The sequence below is a fragment of the Perognathus longimembris genome, chromosome 17 (assembly GCF_023159225.1).
Source record: "Perognathus longimembris pacificus isolate PPM17 chromosome 17, ASM2315922v1, whole genome shotgun sequence".
Taxonomy (NCBI): Eukaryota; Metazoa; Chordata; class Mammalia; order Rodentia; family Heteromyidae; genus Perognathus; species Perognathus longimembris.
In genome coordinates, this window is record NC_063177.1 from 7,112,667 (window position 1) to 7,129,382 (window position 16,716).

General features: G+C 52.2%; 1 protein-coding gene across 3 annotated transcripts; it reads left to right on the plus strand.

The window, feature by feature from the left end:
- The first annotated feature begins 451 nt into the window (after positions 1-451).
- Positions 452-16,716, plus strand: Neurl4 (neuralized E3 ubiquitin protein ligase 4). Of its 3 annotated transcripts, none has more exons than XM_048367168.1 (29): positions 452-811; positions 1,735-2,179; positions 2,366-2,431; positions 2,578-2,876; positions 3,036-3,147; positions 3,236-3,324; positions 6,032-6,104; positions 6,223-6,487; positions 6,731-6,912; positions 7,702-7,787; positions 7,910-8,072; positions 8,188-8,386; positions 8,467-8,543; positions 8,632-8,710; positions 9,037-9,212; positions 9,297-9,428; positions 10,319-10,464; positions 10,545-10,769; positions 10,875-10,973; positions 11,059-11,220; positions 11,413-11,577; positions 12,774-12,932; positions 13,636-13,815; positions 13,925-14,012; positions 14,115-14,222; positions 14,343-14,487; positions 14,644-14,756; positions 14,837-15,002; positions 16,028-16,716. In XM_048367168.1, the coding sequence occupies exons 1-29, from the start codon at positions 530-532 to the stop codon at positions 16,230-16,232; spliced, it is 4,686 nt and encodes a 1,561-aa protein (XP_048223125.1). In that variant the 5' UTR covers positions 452-529; the 3' UTR covers positions 16,233-16,716. The 3 variants fall into 3 exon arrangements, with proteins under 3 accessions (XP_048223125.1, XP_048223126.1, XP_048223127.1); XM_048367169.1 differs by having other exon boundaries at positions 9,037-9,206; XM_048367170.1 differs by lacking the exon at positions 2,366-2,431 and having other exon boundaries at positions 9,037-9,206.

Sequence of the window (16,716 nt, forward strand, 5' to 3'; positions counted from 1 at the left end):
TTGGTTGAAGTGGGGCTTAACATATCCGCAAGCTCCTCCCACCGCCACCTAAGGAGAGGAGTGATGTAATGCGAGGGGATTGCGACACTTCCGGTGTGGAGGACGGGGACTTTACTTGGGGAGCTACCGTTTTTCTGTGCCGCCGACACCGATTTTACTGCTTCAAAGCAAGCCAAGATCTCCCCTCCCTGCCGTCAAGCGAACGCTTCGGCGGGGTCTTCGAGGCCGCCGTCGCAAAGCGCGGCTGGGCGCCGGCAGGCTTCCGTCGCAAAGACGTCTGCGGCAGGCGTGTCTTCCACTCAACGTCGCAAAAGCTCCTCATCTCGCCGCGCCGTAAAGCAAGCCTCCCGACCCCGTCGTCCTTCTGTTCCTACCGCGGTATCAGCTCCCTAGCTCACTGCCCGACACTGCCGTAAAGCACATCTGGCCCCAGTCCCTCCCCGCCCCCGTCGTATTCCCTCAGGGTGTCCGCCGCGGTTGCCACGGTGCCGCCAAGCGCGGCTGTCGCGCGGCCCCCGTGTCAGCGGCGATGGCGGCGGGGTCGGGTGGGAGTGGGGGGTCTGGGGGAGGCCCCGGGCCAGGGCCGGGCGGGGGTGGGGGCCCCGGCGGCAGCGGGCCGGGGCCAGGGTCCAGCGGGGGTCTCGGCAGCGGCGGCGAGCTGCACCCGCGTACCGGGCGCCTGGTAAGCCTGTCGGCCTGTGGGCGGACGGCGCGGCGGCAGCAGCCGGGCCAAGAGTTCAACCACGGGCTGGTGTTGAGCCGCGAACCTTTGCGCGACGGACGCGTCTTCACCGTCCGCATCGATCGCAAGGTGCAGAGCTGCGACGCAAAGGGTGGTGGGAGGGGACCCGTGGGGGACGAGGCAAGGCCACCGGGACACCCCCAGCACTGGGCGTCGAGGGGGACGGGGCAGGGCCGCTGGGACACCCTCAGCACTGGGCGTCGAGGGGAACCGATAGGTTGTAGGGCACGGGAGACAGGCAGGACCGCCAGGACGCCCACAGCACTGGGCATCAAGGAGAACCGACAGACCATAGGGCACTGGAGAAGAAAAGCATCAAGAGAACACGAAGCAGACGCATTCAGTCCCAAGGAAAGGTTGAATATTCTCAAGACCCCCGAAGTTGGAAGGGACACGGGGGCCCACCCACTAGAATGGCTGGGGAACAGACTCCTGGCAGGTTTTTGAAGGCATGGAGGATAGAGACATGACAGAGTTGTATTGGGGAGAGGAGAGATATAACTGAGGGAAGAACAAACCATTGAAGGGCAGACTTTCAGATAGGGCTAGGAAAATGGGTGAAGTGATCCAATCGGGGAGAGGGAGGTGTGTTTCATTTACTTGACCCAGAGACAGAATTTAGGAGGGTGGATCTGGGTGAGAATTAGGAGTAAGAGAGGGGTGTACAAAAAGCAAGCGTTTGAATTTGGGTATTTGAAGAGCCACTGAAACGGGCAAATTAAGAGGAGGCTAGAGGATGGAATTTAACCTGATTGGTGGGTGGGGAAAGTAGTAGTGTAAACATTGAGCACCTTAGTATGAGGCAGAGTTGGTAGGAGAGAGCAGTTCAAAAACCTGTTATTCCCTCAAATGCTGAGGAAATTACCTGTGGGCCTGTATTTCTGGGTTAGTGCCTGAGAGGTGTGCCATGGTGCCTGGTGGATGTAGTTTCTTAGTAGTGGGAGACTCATTGACTGCCCATTCTGAATCTCTGTGCACAACTCTCATCCTAGGTTAACTCCTGGAGTGGTTCCATTGAGATTGGGGTGACAGCGCTGGACCCCAGTGTGCTGGACTTCCCAAGCAGTGCCACGGGACTGAAAGGGGGCTCATGGGTAGTGTCAGGCTGCTCAGTGCTGAAGGATGGGCGTTCTGTGCTGGAAGAATATGGCCAGGACCTGGATCAGCTTGGAGAAGGGGACCGTGTGGGTGTGGAGCGCACAGTTTCTGGGGAGCTCCGGCTCTGGGTGAATGGGCGGGATTGTGGTGTGGCTGCCACAGGCCTCCCTGCCCGTGTCTGGGCTGTTGTGGACCTTTATGGCAAGTGTACCCAGATCACCGTGCTTCCCCCTGAGCCAGGCTTCAGCCCCCCTACTCCCATTCCTACACCTCCCCTAGAGCCCTCAGCCCCCCCAGAGGATTCTGCCTTGGCTCCACAGGGGACCTCTGGGGATGAAGGTAAGAAAACAGGGTGGTGTTGGAGGTGTGGGGCAGAGGGTAAATGCAGTGACCAGCTAGCCTGGGTGTGGGCAGGGCCATTGAGACTCCACAGTCTGTGGTTGTGGAGAGCAGGGTCTAGAGGAGAGGGTCTCCTGGCTGTAGGCTCTGAACCCTTATTCCCCTCCCGCCCCACCTGGTCCCCAGCCTTCGTAGTGTCCCAAGCACAGGCCCGGCCGGAGAAGTTTCCTAACAGCCTTGAGTCACATAATGGTGAGGGCTTCGGGGAAGCCTAGGGAAGGGGAGTGGGCAGTGAGGTGGATATGGGTGGGACCTTAAGAGAGGGTTAGGGAGAGAGTGCTCCAAGCAGAGGGTATAGGATTTCACCTTAGATTTTTCTCTTGGTCCTGCTACTATAGACTTTGCCAGCATGGAGCTCTCTGAAGTGGTGAGCAACGCCATCCTATCTGCCTACAATGGGGGACTCCTGAATGTGAACCTGAGCTCTCCCCCAGCTAGGGATGGAGTGGGATCTAGCGGTACTGCTACCTCACCTGTCCTCACCTCCAACGACGCCCTACTCTTCCATGAGAAGTGTGGCACCCTCATCAAACTCAGTAACAATAATAAGACAGCTGAGCGCCGGAGGCCCCTTGATGAATTCAACAATGGGGTTGTCATGACAAACCGCCCGCTTCGGGACAATGAAATGTTTGAGGTGTGTAAGATCCTGAAATCTGACAGGGCTTCCTGCTCTGGCAGCTAAAAGTGGGGCTTAATCATTGATGCCTGGAGGGTAGGAACTGGGGGGAACCATGGGCTGAGAATCCCTTCTCTACATTCCTTGTCCTTCCCATCTGCTATCATTCAACCCCAGATCCGTATCGACAAGCTTGTGGATAAATGGTCAGGTTCCATTGAAATTGGTGTCACCACTCACAACCCCAACAGCCTGGAATATCCAGCCACCATGACCAACCTCCAATCAGGTACCCAGGACTAGGGTGGGAGATACAGCCTTGGGTTGCTGAGGAGAAGGCAGCCTGTAGCTTAACCAGGTATCTTATCTTCACCCAGGCACCATCATGATGAGTGGCTGTGGGATTCTGACCAATGGCAAAGGCACCCGCCGGGAGTACTGTGAATTCAGTCTGGATGAGCTGCAGGTAAGGGTGGGGCACAGCCATTCCAGGGGACCCCTGGGTATTCTGTTCTGTGTGGGCAGCATACGGTGTTTTCTTCTATTATCTAGAGGAAGTTCTCAACAAACTAAATCCTATATGTTAGGCATGGTGGCACAAGCCTGTAGTCCCAGCTACCTGGAAGGTAGGAGCAGGGTTTTGAGTTAGAGGACCAGCCTGAGCAAAGGTGGCTGTGAGTCCATCTTTAAAAACAGTCAGGTACTGGCAGCTCATAGTTTTAACACGAGCTACTTGGGAGGCTAAGAATAGAAGGATTCAAATTTGATGCCAACAAGGTAGAAAAGATCTTGGGACCTCTTTTTTTTTTTTATTGTCAGGATGATATACAGAGGGGTTACAGTTACAAGGTAGTGCATACATATACATTTCTTGTCATACCTGTTATCCCCTTCCTCATTTTTCTCCCTCCTTCCCTCCCCCCAGCCCTTTACCCCACCCCTTGCTTTCTTAATTATTTTTTCAAAAACCCAAATATAAAATAAACAGATCTTATCCTTAATGCCCATTGTCATTCTAGTCTACAATGCTTATGTCCTCTATGATTAGTAACTGTAAAACAATTCCATCCACATCAGGTGATATATACATATACATCTCTTTTTTTTTTGCTTCATGTCAGAATCTGTTTCCTCTTTTTCTCTAATTCCACCCCCCTCCCCTGCTGCCCTTGAGTTACTTAGTTTGTTTTCCTCAGTGCCCATTGGGGACCTCATTTATTTATTTATTTATTTATTTTTGTCATAGGGTTTGAACTTAGGCTCTCGGTGCTATCCCTGAGCTCTCTTTTTCCTATCTACCACTTTGAGCCACGGTGCCACTTCCAGTTTTCTGGTGGTTAATTGGAGATAAAAGTCTCATGGATGGGGCTGAGAATGTGGCTTAAGTGGTAGAGTGCTTGCCTAGCATGCCTGAAGCCCTGGTTTCAATTCCTTAGTACCACATACACAGAATAACTAGAAGTGGTGCTGTGGCTCAAGTGGCAGAGTGCTAGCCTTGAGCAAAAGAAGTTAGGGACAGTGCCCAGGCTCTGAGTTCAGGCCCTAGGACTGGCAAAAAAAAAAGTCTTGTCTGGCTTTGAACCCCAGTCCTCAGATCTCAGCTTCCTGAGTAACTAGGATTACAAGCATGAGCCATTGGCACCTGGCTTTTGAGACCCCTTCTTAAGGCGTAGTTGTGTATATTGACATGTGCCTGCCATACCAAGCTATGTGGGAGGCTGAGATTTGATTGGAAGGATTGCATTGTTAGACTAGTCTGAGCTAGAACAGTGGAGGAGACTCCATGTCCACAGGGAGAAGCTGGATACAGTGGTATGTACCAGTAATGATGGGAAGTCAGATCAAAGGCCATACACACTCTCAGGCAGGAGGCAAGACCCTGTCTTGAACATAACCAGTGGAAAAACAGCTAGAAGCATGGCTCAGTGGTAGGCTGTCAGCCGCCTAGCCTGCATGAGGCCCTGAGTTCAAATCCTAGTGCCACTTTTACACAACTCAAAAACAGAAGGGCTCTCGGGGACATAGCTCAAGTGGCAGAGTACATGCCTACCATGTGCAAGGTCTTGGGTTCAATACCCAATGCTACCAAAAAAAAAAAAAACCCAAACCTTTTTATTTTTGGTGGTAGTTATCATGGGGCTTGATCTCAGAGCCTGGGCACTATCTCTAAGCTCTTTCACTCAAAGCTAGCACTCTCCCACTTTGAGCTACAGCTCCACTCTTTTTTTTTTTTTTTTTTTTCCAGTCCTGGGCTTGAACTCAGGGCCTGGGCACCGTCCCTAAGCTTCTTTTGCTCATAGCTAGCACTGTGCCACTTGAGCCACAGCATCACTTCCAGCCTTTTCTGTTTATGTGGTACTGAGGAATCGAACCTAGAGTTTCATGCATGCTAGGCAAGCACTCTACCACTAAGCCACTTTCCCAGCTGCATACAGCTCCACTTCTGGTTTTCTGGTGATTAATTGGAGATAAGAGTCTCACAGACTTTCCTAGCTTTAAACCAAGATCCTCAGATCTCAGCCTCCTGAGTAGTTAGGATTACAAATATGAGTACCAGTACCCAGCTTAAAAATAAGCCTATTGGAAAGCCTTTTCTTACTATTGTTTTTTGCAGTACTAGAGTGGAACAATGACCTTACATGCTAGGCACTTTGGTCTCCCTCTGAGCTATGCCACCAGCCCCTGGAACAATTATCGTGTCTGCTGAGATTTGAAGAAGTTATTGTTTCTAAAATGGTTTGAGGGGCTGGGAATATGGCCTAGTGGCAAGAGCGCTTGTCTCGTATACATGAAGCCCTGGGTTCTATTCCTCAGCACCACATACATAGAAAAGGCCAGAAGTGGCGCTGTGGTTCAAGTGGCAGAGTGCTAGCCTTGAGCAGAAAGAAGCCAGGGACAGTGCTAAGGCCCTGAGTCCAAGCCCTAGGACTAGCAAAATAAAAAATAAAAAATAAATAAAATGGTTTGACTTAGTGTTTGACTTCCACTGAGCATTCGGGGTATGTGTCTCCATGTGTGGAGATTGCACACCTAGGACCTGCCCTGTCTGTTTGTTACTGTGCTTTGACATTCATGAAAATACCTGTGGAATGGGATAGCGGAAAGGCCCAGGACTACTCTGGAGCCTGCCTGTGACTAGATTCCAGACTGAGCTGTTTTTCTGCTTTGAATAGGAAGGTGACCATATTGGCCTGACAAGAAAGTCCAACTCTGCTCTGCACTTTTTCATTAATGGCATTGACCAGGGTAAGAAGACACTGAGGGAGGGCCACTGTCCTGGCCTGTCATTGGGTCTGGTCCCTGTTTTCCTGTCATCACTTCCTCTGTGGTTCTTGCTTTCCCTAGACTCTCCTCTTCTCCACAGGTGTGGCTACCCCATTGACACCCCCGGTAGTCTATGGTGTTGTAGACTTGTATGGGATGGCTGTGAAGGTCACCATCGTTCACAATAATAACCACAGTGACCGTCTTCGTCGGAACAATGCCATCCTGCGGGCACTGTCCCCTGAGGGTGCTCTGCGTCGTGCTGCTCCTGCTGCCCAGGCAGAACCTGAGCGCTTGCTGTTCCACCCCAACTGTGGGCAGAAGGCAGCCATTACCCACGAGGGACGCACTGCCCTGAGGCCCCAGTATGGCCCATGGGGTGGGGAGAAGCCTACAGAAGGGGCTCTACTGGCATTGGGGCAGGGTGGGAATGCAGGAGGCAGTGGGAGTCTGGTTTGGGGAGTCCTGGACAGAAAGATGGGGAGCTTCCAAAGCATGAGGTCTGGCTGGTGGCTTAGGGCAGTGGGTGTCCGGCAGGTGTTGCTGGGCTAAGCCTTGATGCACTCTCTGTGTGTTGGAATCTGAATTCCTACTTGCTGTGTTCTCAGTGCCACTGATGACTTCAATCATGGCGTGGTACTGAGCAGCAGAGCCCTTCGGGATGGAGAGGTGTTTCAGGTGCGCATTGACAAGATGGTGGACAAATGGGCTGGCTCCATTGAAATTGGTGTCACCACCCACAACCCTGCCTACCTCCAGTTGCCCTCTACTATGACCAACCTGCGCTCTGGTGAGCTCCTAAGAAGGACAAAACTGGGATTGGGTCCTAAAGAGAAAGTGATCCCTACATTCCTGGCCTTTGTTCTCTTCTCTCTTTTTCTTTCTCTGCTGTCCCTTTTCTCCAGTCTCTCTCTGTCTCTCTTGTGTATATGCTCTCATTTTTTTTTTTTTTTTTTGCCAGTCCTGGGGCTTTAACTTAGGGAGCCTGAGCCTTTGTGCTTAGGACTAACTCTTTGAGTCACAGTCTTCTCCCAGCTTTTTGGCAGTTGTTTGGAGTTAAGAGTCTTGGACTTTCTTTCCTGCCAGGGCTATCTTCGAACTGCCTCCTGAGTAGCTAGGCTCACAGGCATGAGTCATTGATACCTGGCTCTCTCTTTTTGTGCTGGCACTGAAGCTTGAACTCAGGGCCTGGGCATTTTCCCTTTGCTTTTTCATTCAAGGTTAGTATTGCTTTACCACTGAAGCCACAGCCCAACTTTTTGGTGGTTAATTGGAGATAAGACTCTCACAGACTTTTTTTCCCGGGCTAGCTGTGAACCATGATTATCAGATCCCAGCCTCCTGAGTAGCTAGGACTATGGGTATGAGCCACCAGCTCTCAGCTTCTAGCCCCTTTCTGATCATACTTGTGACAACTCATCCTGCGGGCTGTCTAGGGAAACAAATTATTTCATCCCACTAAGGAGAAAGTCAAACCTCACAGGAAATACAGGGTGGGCTATTGGCTTGCACAGAGTAATACTTGAGTGCTATGTTACTGCTTTCCTCCTTACACCCTCTCCCACTCCTGCCCACATAGGGACCTGGATGATGACTGGGAATGGGGTGATGCACAATGGGACAACCATCCTGGATGAATATGGACACAACTTGGATCGCCTCAAGGTGGGAGAGTGAGCACACTGCCTGGGCAAAGTAGTGGGGCAGCCAGAGAGGCGGGGTGGATACAGGACCATCCCAGGTAGGAACTCTGCCTGACTCCTCACTCCAGCCCCGCTTCTTCCAAGGCAGGGGACACGGTAGGCGTGGTGCGGCGGGAGGACGGGACTCTCCACTTCTTTGTCAATGGAATGACACAGGGTCCTGCTGCCTGGAATGTACCCCCGGGTGTCTATGCTGTCGTTGATCTCTATGGCCAAGCAGCCCAGGCCACCATTGTGGACGACTTGGGTGAGGGCCGGGCAGGGCTGGGGGGCGGGGGGGGGGGGGGGGGAAATGGGTTAGGGTGGCTTTGGGAAGCCTTACAGACACCTGAAAACTTAATAGGTGATGTCCACTTTTGCAGAGGTGCCTCCAGTCCCTGAGCCACTCTCTGAAGGGAATAATCAGGTGTCTCCAAGCTCCCCATCCTCAGGGGCAGGTGCCTCTGACCTGCGCTTCCACCAGTTGCATGGTAGTAATGCAGTCATCACTAATGGGGGCCGCACTGCACTCCGCCACAACTGCCGTAGCGAGTTCAATGATGCTATTGTCATTTCCAACCGGTCAGTCTCTGGATTTGCTGTCTCTACTGTCCTATCCACCTCATAAGCAGAGCCTTAGTGATCCCTAATCTCCTCGACAGGGCCCTGAGGGATGGAGAGCTGTTTGAAATTGTCATTCAAAAGATGGTGGACCGCTGGTCTGGCTCCATTGAGGCTGGTAAGTGGCTATATGTGTGTGGAGGCTCAGGAGTGCTGGATGCCTATGGCCCGCAGGGTCGGCTCTGACTTCCGCTCCCTTTTTCCAGGAGTAACTGCAATTCGGCCTGAAGACCTGGAATTTCCCAACACCATGACCGACATCGACTATGACACATGGATGCTGAGGTTAGGCTGCCTGCTCCTATCAGCTTGGTGGGCTGGGTTGAGCTGACTGGGATTAGGGAAGCAGCGTCTATACCCAAGGCAGAAGTGAGTCTAGGGGATCTGGCTGCCTTTTCTGTTCAGTTCTGGGAAGCTAGGGATTCTTGCTTTTCCAACTAGGGGAAATCCCAGGGGCAAAAGAGGCATGATTAGACTTCAGACCAAGATCAAGAAATATACACACATACATCCATGTTCAGTGGGCACTGAGGATTCTGACAGGCATACTGAGCAGGGCAGTGTCGGGATGAATGTGTGAAGCTGACTCACCCTTTCTGCCATCCCCACAGTGGCACAGCCATCATGCAAGATGGTAACACCATGCGCAATAACTATGGGTGTGACCTGGATGCCCTGGGCACAGGTGCCCGCATTGGCATGATGAGAACTGCCAAAGGGGATTTGCACTACTTCATCAATGGCCAGGACCAAGGCGCTGCCTGCTCAGGCTTGCCTCCGGGTAAAGGTGACTACTCTGACTTCCAGCCTGCCCCTCTTAGTTCAAACTGCCTGGACCCTCAGGCTTCTGATGCCTTTCTTTTCTACACAGAGGTGTATGCAGTAGTGGATCTCTATGGCCAGTGTGTTCAAGTGTCCATCACCAATGCTACTGGCCCCATGGACAACAGCTTGGCGACCAGCAACACGGCCACTGAGAAGTCATTTCCCCTGCACTCTCCCGGTACCTACTGTGGGAGGGAGGGAAAGAAAAGGAGGGAGGAAGGCAGGGAGGGAGGGAGGTAATAGCCCTTCATGGCAGGCAGTTCAGAAATAGAGGACTGACCTGGAACACAGAGCCTGGTTGCTTCCTACCACTCAGATGCCGGACTACTTTGTGCATATATTCTGTTATGATGAATGGTGTTAGGTTTTTCTTTTAGTGATACAGGATTTGAATGCAGGGCCCCTTCAGCTTACTAGGCTGGTACTCTGCCACTTGAGCTACATCCTGAGCCCTTTTTTGCTTTAGATAGAGTCTTGTGCTTTTATTGCCTGGAACTGGGGCTGGCCTGGGACAGTGATCCTCTTACCTTTGCCTTCCGTGTAGCTGAGATCACAGCTGTGTGCCCCCATACCTGCCTTTTTTGGTTGATCTTGTTAACTTTTTGCCCAGGCTGGCCTGGAACTGAAATCCTGATTTCTACCTTCCAAGACACTGCATTTACAGGCCACTCTGGCTAGGCCATTTTTGCCTAGCACTTGTCAGCAGGTCTTGATGAGTAATAGCACCTGAGGTGTCTTAGTGTTGACTTCTGGTTTTATCTAAAAGCTTTGCTTGGCATCTTTTTTTTTTTATTTTTTTTTTTTGCCAGTCCTGGGCCTTGGACTCAGGGCCTGAGCACCATCCCTGGCTTCTTCCCGCTCAAGGCTCGCGCTCTGCCACCTGAGCCACAGCGCCCCTTCTGGCCGTTTTCCATATATGTGGTGCTGGGGAATCAAACCAAGAGCTTCATGTGTAGGAGGCAAGCACTCTTGCCACTAGGCCATATTCCCAGCCCCTTTGCTTGGCATCTTATCTGAAGCTAGCTGCTCTAATCCTCCTCCTTTCCCTGGCCATCTGTCTACCCCTAGTGGCTGGTGTGGCTCACCGATTCCACAGTACATGTGGCAAGAATGTCACTCTAGAAGAGGATGGCACAAGGGCAGTGCGTGTGGCTGGCTATGCACATGGCCTCGTCTTTAGCACCAAGGAGCTCAGAGCTGATGAAGTCTTTGAGGTGGGCAGCAGAAATGTGACCAGGGGAAGGGGGCCTAATGGTCATTCAAAGAGAGTCAGCTACTGTTTTCTGTCCCACAGGTGAAAGTGGAAGAGCTGGATGAAAAGTGGGCAGGGTCCCTCCGGCTGGGGCTAACCACACTAGCACCAGGGGAGATGGGGCCTGGAGCAGGTGGAGGCCCAGGGCTGCCTCCTTCCCTGCCAGAGCTCCGGACTAAGACCACCTGGATGGTATCCAGCTGTGAAGTGAGGCGTGATGGACAGCTCCAGAGGATGAACTATGGCCGGAACCTAGAGAGGCTGGGGGTAAAGCAGCTGACACCAAGGCAGAGGGGTAGAGGGGTAGAAGGTTGGGAATGAGAGTGTCAGAGAATAGACTAAGCATCTGTCCTTGTCCTTCCTTCGACCTAGGTGGGGAGCCGGGTGGGCATTCGTCGGGGAACAGATGACACGATGCACATCCTGGTAGATGGAGAGGATATGGGACCTGCAGCTACTGGCATCGCCAAGGTAGACCTCAGTTTCCTTGGGTTCCAAGAATGGATGGGAATCTTGTGTTGATCCCTGACTTCCTGGATCTTATGTCTGTTCCCAGAATGTATGGGCTGTGTTGGATCTATATGGGCCAGTACGTAGTGTGTCCATTGTCAGTTCCTCGAGGATGGAGGAGCCAGAAAGTACTCAGCCCCCCTCCCCCAGCTCGGACACCGGCAGTGAAGGCGAGGATGATGATGAGGGCGAGGAGCATGGCCTAGGAGTAAGAGACTGGGGCAGGGACTGTTGGATCTGGGGATAGGCAGTTGGTGGTACACTGGTGAGCTAGGCTCTCCTAGGTTCTCCAGTGGCTCAGCAGAAGCTCATGCTTGAGCTCTCTGTACATTCTAGTGGGGAGGGTGGGCCAGGCCTGCCATTGGTCCCTGGGGCAGTTCAATCTCTTCCTCCTCACCAGGACCAGAACCAAGTGGGTATTATACCCACAGCCTTCGAGTTCCTGGAGAACCATGGAAAGAATATCCTTTTGTCCAATGGGAACTGTACAGCCACACGGGTGGCCAGCTACAATCAGGGCATCGTTGTCATCAGCCAGCCCCTGGTGCCCCAGCTCCTGGTGCAGGTGTGTACTTTGCCTCCTTCTGCCTGGCTCCTCTTGTTCCAGTGTGACCCAGGGCAAATCTCCCGTAGGGAGGGATATGTAAAGTTAGCCCAGTGACAGAAGCTTCTAGGAACAAGGTGATAGTAACATATATGATAGTAAGATAAAAAAGGGGCTACATGGCGAGTGTGGCTCAGTGGTAGAGTATTTACTTGGCATCTCCCAAGTCCTGGGTTCAATTTCCAGCAGGAAAGAAGGGGAAAATGAGGGCCAGGTACCATTGATTCATGCCTGTAGTAATAGATTCTTAGGAGTCTGAGATCTGAGGATTGTGATTAGGAGCCAGCCTGAGCAGCAAAGTTCCAGGTACTCTTATCGCCAATTAACTAGCAAAAAGCTGGAACTTGGAGGCATGGTTCAAGTGGTAGGGCACTAGCCATGAGTACAAATGACTGAGAGTGCTGAGGCTCTAAACTCAAGCCCCAGTACTGGCACACGTGCATGTGTGCACATGAAAGAAATGCTTGAGTTTATGCTTTCTGGTTTTTTGTTTTGTTTTGTTTTTTGTTGCCAGTCTTGGGGCTTGAACTCAGGGCCTGAGCACTGTCCCTGGCTTCTTTTTGCTCAAGGTTAGCACTCTACCACTTGAGCCGCAGCGCCACTTCAGACTTTTTTTTTTTTGGCCAGTCCTGGGGCTTGGACTCAGGGCCTGAGCATTGTCCCTGGCTTGTTTTTGCTCAAGGCTAGCACTCTGCCACTTGAGCCACAGCGCCCCTTCTGGCCATTTTCTGTATATGTGGTGCTGGGGAATTGAACCCAGGGCCTCATGTATACGAGGCAAGCACTCTTGCCACTAGGCCATATCCCCAGCCCTCGGACTTTTTTTTTTTTGGCCAGTCCTGGGCCTTGAACTCAGGGCCTGAGCACTGTCCCTGGCTTCCTTTTGCTCAAGGCTAGCACTCTGCCACTTGAGCCACAGCGCCACTTCTGGCCATTTTCTGTATATGTGGTGCTGGGGAATTGAACCCAGGGCCTCATGTATATGAGATGAGCACTTTACCACTAGGCCATATTCCCAGCCCCGAGTTTGTGCTTTCTGGTTCACAAAATATCATAAAATATGGTGTCCCAGGCCCTGCCTTAGGCTGGGGAGAAAGGCTAGGTGAGTGGCCTCTGCCTAGGAGGCCGTGGTTGTAGATTGGTTTCTTTTCTTGTAGGTGCGGATAGACTTCCTGAACCGACAGTGGACATCTTCCCTTGTCCTAGGAGTCATCACCTGCCCACCAGAGAGGCTCAATTTCCCTGCCTCTGCTTGTGCCCTCAAACGGGCAGCCTGGCTGTTGCGTGGCCGAGGTGTTTTCCACAATGGTCTCAAGGTGAGGAAGGAGCCAGAGAGAATGGAGGGAGCCATTCCTCCAGTAGCAAAGGAAACCCATAGCCCTGGGGGTAGGATCTCACATCTGAAGGGGGCAGCTGTGTGTATGGCAGCTGTGTGGCTAAGCATGTGTTATTTACATGATCACTTTTAGGCCTGCCCCTTACTCTTTTTTTTTTATATCATTACTATATTTAATTTTATTGTCAAGGTGATGTACCCAGGGGTTACAGTTACATATGTAAGGTAGTGAGTGCATTTCTTGTCAAACTTATTACCCCCTCTCCTGCTGTTGAGAATGTTATAGTTGTAACTAAGAGAGAGGACTTTTTTTTTTTTTTTTTTTTTGCCAGTCCTGGGGCTTGGACTCAGGAACTGAGCACTGTCCCTGGCTTCTTTTTGCTCAAGGCTAGCACTCTACCTCTTGAGCCACAGTGCCACTTCCAGCTTTTTCGGCTTATGTCATGCTGAGGAATTGAACCCAGGGCTTCATGCATGCTAAGCAAATACTCTACCACTAAGCCATATTCCCAGCCCCAAGAGAGGGGACTCTTAAGTAATTAAATTGCAGGTAGCACTCAGGCAATGGGTAAGGGTGAAGGCAAAGACAGAGATTGGCATCAGAAGTAGAGTGAGGAACGGGATGGGATGGCTGCTGGTGGAGTGAGTCTGATGTCTGGAAGACAGTCGTTCTCTCCTCTCAGATCTGTGAGAAGTTTGGGCCAAATCTGGATACGTGTCCTGAAGGCACCATCCTGGGACTGCGACTAGACAGCTCTAGGGGGCTGCATCTCCATGTCAATGGAGTAGACCAGGGGGTAGCTGTACCCGACGTGCCCCAGCCCTGCCATGCGCTTGTGGACCTCTATGGGCAGTGTGAGCAGGTTCGTAGCAATGGAGTTGGGGAAACTGGGAGGTTCGTAGTCCACAGAGGAAATCAGCAGGCCCTAGGGAGCCGAACAAGCACAGGCTGACCTCCCCTGTGCCTTGCAGGTGACAATTGTCAGTCCTGAGCCAGGAGCTGCCAGTGGGAAAAGTGCTGGAACCCAGGGGGACATGGAGAAAGCTGACATGGTTGATGGTATATATGCTTGCCTAAAAAGACCAGGATCCTACCCTTCTTCCCTTCTTCCTCCTCAACTCTGGTTCTTCTAGCCCCACCTACTGAGCTCTGTTTCCTCAGGCATCAAGGAGAGTGTGTGCTGGGGTCCACCACCCACTGCTAGCCCTCTAAAGAGCTGCGAGTACCATGCTCTTTGCTCCCGCTTCCAAGAACTGCTGCTGCTTCCTGGTGAGTTCTGGTCTCCTAGAAACCAGCTCATTCCCATTGCCTGACTGGGGCCATAGCCAGTCCTGGGGGTTGGCTGGAGGGCAGCAGTAGGGGTTGAAACAGCTTGTTATTGTCCTACAGAGGATTATTTCATGCCTCCACCAAAGCGTAGCCTGTGCTACTGTGAATCTTGCCGAAAGCTTCGAGGAGATGAGGCCCACAGACGCAGAGGGGAGCCCCCACGGGAATATGCCCTGCCCTTTGGTTGGTGCAGGTTCAACCTCAGGTACATTTGGATCAGATTCATGCATTTTTCCTACTGCTTTTTGCCCTCTGGTGGAAGAGTCCCAAGATGGGGTGCATGCAAAAGAAACAATAGAACTTTGTAGGGGATGACCTTGGGGACCCACTGACCTTTGTCCTATCTGTCCTATCCTCCTAGAGTGAATCCCCGCCTGGAAGCTGGGACGCTAACCAAAAAGTGGCACATGGCATATCATGGGAGCAATGTGGCAGCTGTAAGGAGGGTGCTGGACCGAGGGGAGCTGGGAGCAGGTACCATGGAACAGGCAGGGGTGGAGCAGGCTGGGCCTGGGAGTCCCAGGAGAACTGTGCTGACACAGCTATCCTCACAGGAACTGCCTCCATCCTGAGCTGCCGGCCCTTGAAGGGAGAGCCCGGAGTGGGGTTTGAGGAGTCTGGCGAGAACTGTGCGCCTCCCCGGGAGGAGCAGCCCCCCCCAGTGCTGCTCTCTCCCTCTCTCCAATATGCTGGGGCCGAGCCCCTGGCCTCCAAAGTGCAGTGAGTACACTTGACGGGGGACTCATCCCCCCTTGGGTCCTTAGGATTTGCCACCCCCTCTCTTCCCACCCTAGTTTACTGGTTGCTACTTCTCCAGCAGAGCCCTCTGCTCACTTACTCATTGAAGTCACCAATTCTTAGTGAAAGAAAGCAAGAACCTTGCTCTTGTGAAATTTATGCCTTCTCTTTAGTTTTGTTTGTTTGGGTCTTTATGTGCATGTGTCATTACTAGGGACTGAACTCAAGGCTGGAGCTCTACCACAGCTCCATTTCTGGCTTTTTGCTGGTTAGCTGGAGATGTGTCTCAGACTTTTCTGCCTAGACTGGCTCCAAACCTCAATCCTTAGATCTCAGCTTCCTGAGTAGCTAGGATTACAGGTATGAGCCCCATGAGCCACTAGTATCTGGCTCCTCAAGAATGTATATGACATAATGAAATCTTTAGGGCTTTTTTGTTTGATCTCAGGGCCTGGGCCCTGTCCCTGAGCTGCTTTTGCCCAAGGCTAGCACTCTACCACTTGAGCCACAGCACCACTTCTGGCTTTTTCTGTTTATGTGCTACTGAGGAATTGAACCCAGGGCTTCACGCGTGCTAGACAAGCACTCTATGACTAAGCCACATTCCTAGCCCTCTTTAGTATTTTTTAAAAATGATAAGTCAATGCTACGGAAACAAAGATAGTGAGGTGAAGTAGATGAGAAATGCACTTGGGGTGGTTAAACAGGGTGTCAGGGTGGGCATGGTAAGGTGAGGTCTGAGTGAAGGCATGAAGTGGGTGGTGGAGTTTGCTAAGCAGGCTTCGGGAAAGAAAAGCAGTCCCAATAAAATACAGCTGGAGCTGAGTCTTTTAAGTGGGAGTATTTCTCAGGAACAACCAACTCTGGTGAGAGGGATTAGCTAGTAGAGCTGCAAGGGGACTTAAGGAGACCTCAATCCCCTACTTCGTTTAGTGTGTGTGTCCATGTGTCCCTTCTCATTTTTGGTAGCGCTTGCGTTTGAATTCTTTCTGCTTCATTTCTGACAGATTCCGGGACCCCAAATCCCAGCGGACGCACCAGGCCCAGGTGGCATTCCAGGTGTGTGTGCGCCCTGGCTCCTACACCCCCGGCCCTCCTTCTGCTGCACTCAGAGAACCTCCCGACCCACACTTCAGCCCAGCCGAACTTGAGTGGGTCACAAAGGAGAAGGGGGCCACACTCCTCTATGCCCTGCTGGTACGGGTGGAATGAGGGGTGAAACACTACTACTACAAGCACAGCTGGGCCTCGGCCCTCGACTCCTGAGTGAAGACTGCCTCCACCTCATTCCAGTGACTCATGGCATGCACAGGTGCTGTCCTGGCTGACATGGGAGTACTAGGCAGGCTCTCAGATTCACATGGGAAGTGGAGCACATTTCCATGGCCAGGGCCCAGCACACTTCCTCTGCTGAAGAGTGAGCTCATGGGGAGCCCAGCGCCAGGCCCTGGGTCCCCTTCATGCACTGACTTGGGGAACATGACTATTACTCCCCTCCCCATATCACTTAATTTATTTCCGTTTTTTGTTTCTGGTTACTGTGAATTCCAGAGGGATCTCTCCCTGTGCCCACACGAAGCTGCTTTTTCCGGGGCGATGGGGTGGGAGTGGGGAAGGAAGGGCGGGCCCCAGGACGACGCGGGCTCTGTACAGTTGATACTGACTCTGATTTCTACGGAGCCAATAAACGCTCTCT

Excerpts from the sequence above, each read along its gene's own strand:
- Neurl4 (XM_048367168.1), top strand. The coding sequence starts at position 530 with ATGGCGGCGGGGTCGGGTGGGAGTGGGGGGTCTGGGGGAGGCCCCGGG. Across the intron at positions 6,105-6,222 it reads CATTAATGGCATTGACCAGG|GTGTGGCTACCCCATTGACA; the intron begins GTAAGAAGACAC and ends TCTTCTCCACAG. Across the intron at positions 9,429-10,318 it reads ATTTCCCCTGCACTCTCCCG|TGGCTGGTGTGGCTCACCGA; the intron begins GTACCTACTGTG and ends GTCTACCCCTAG.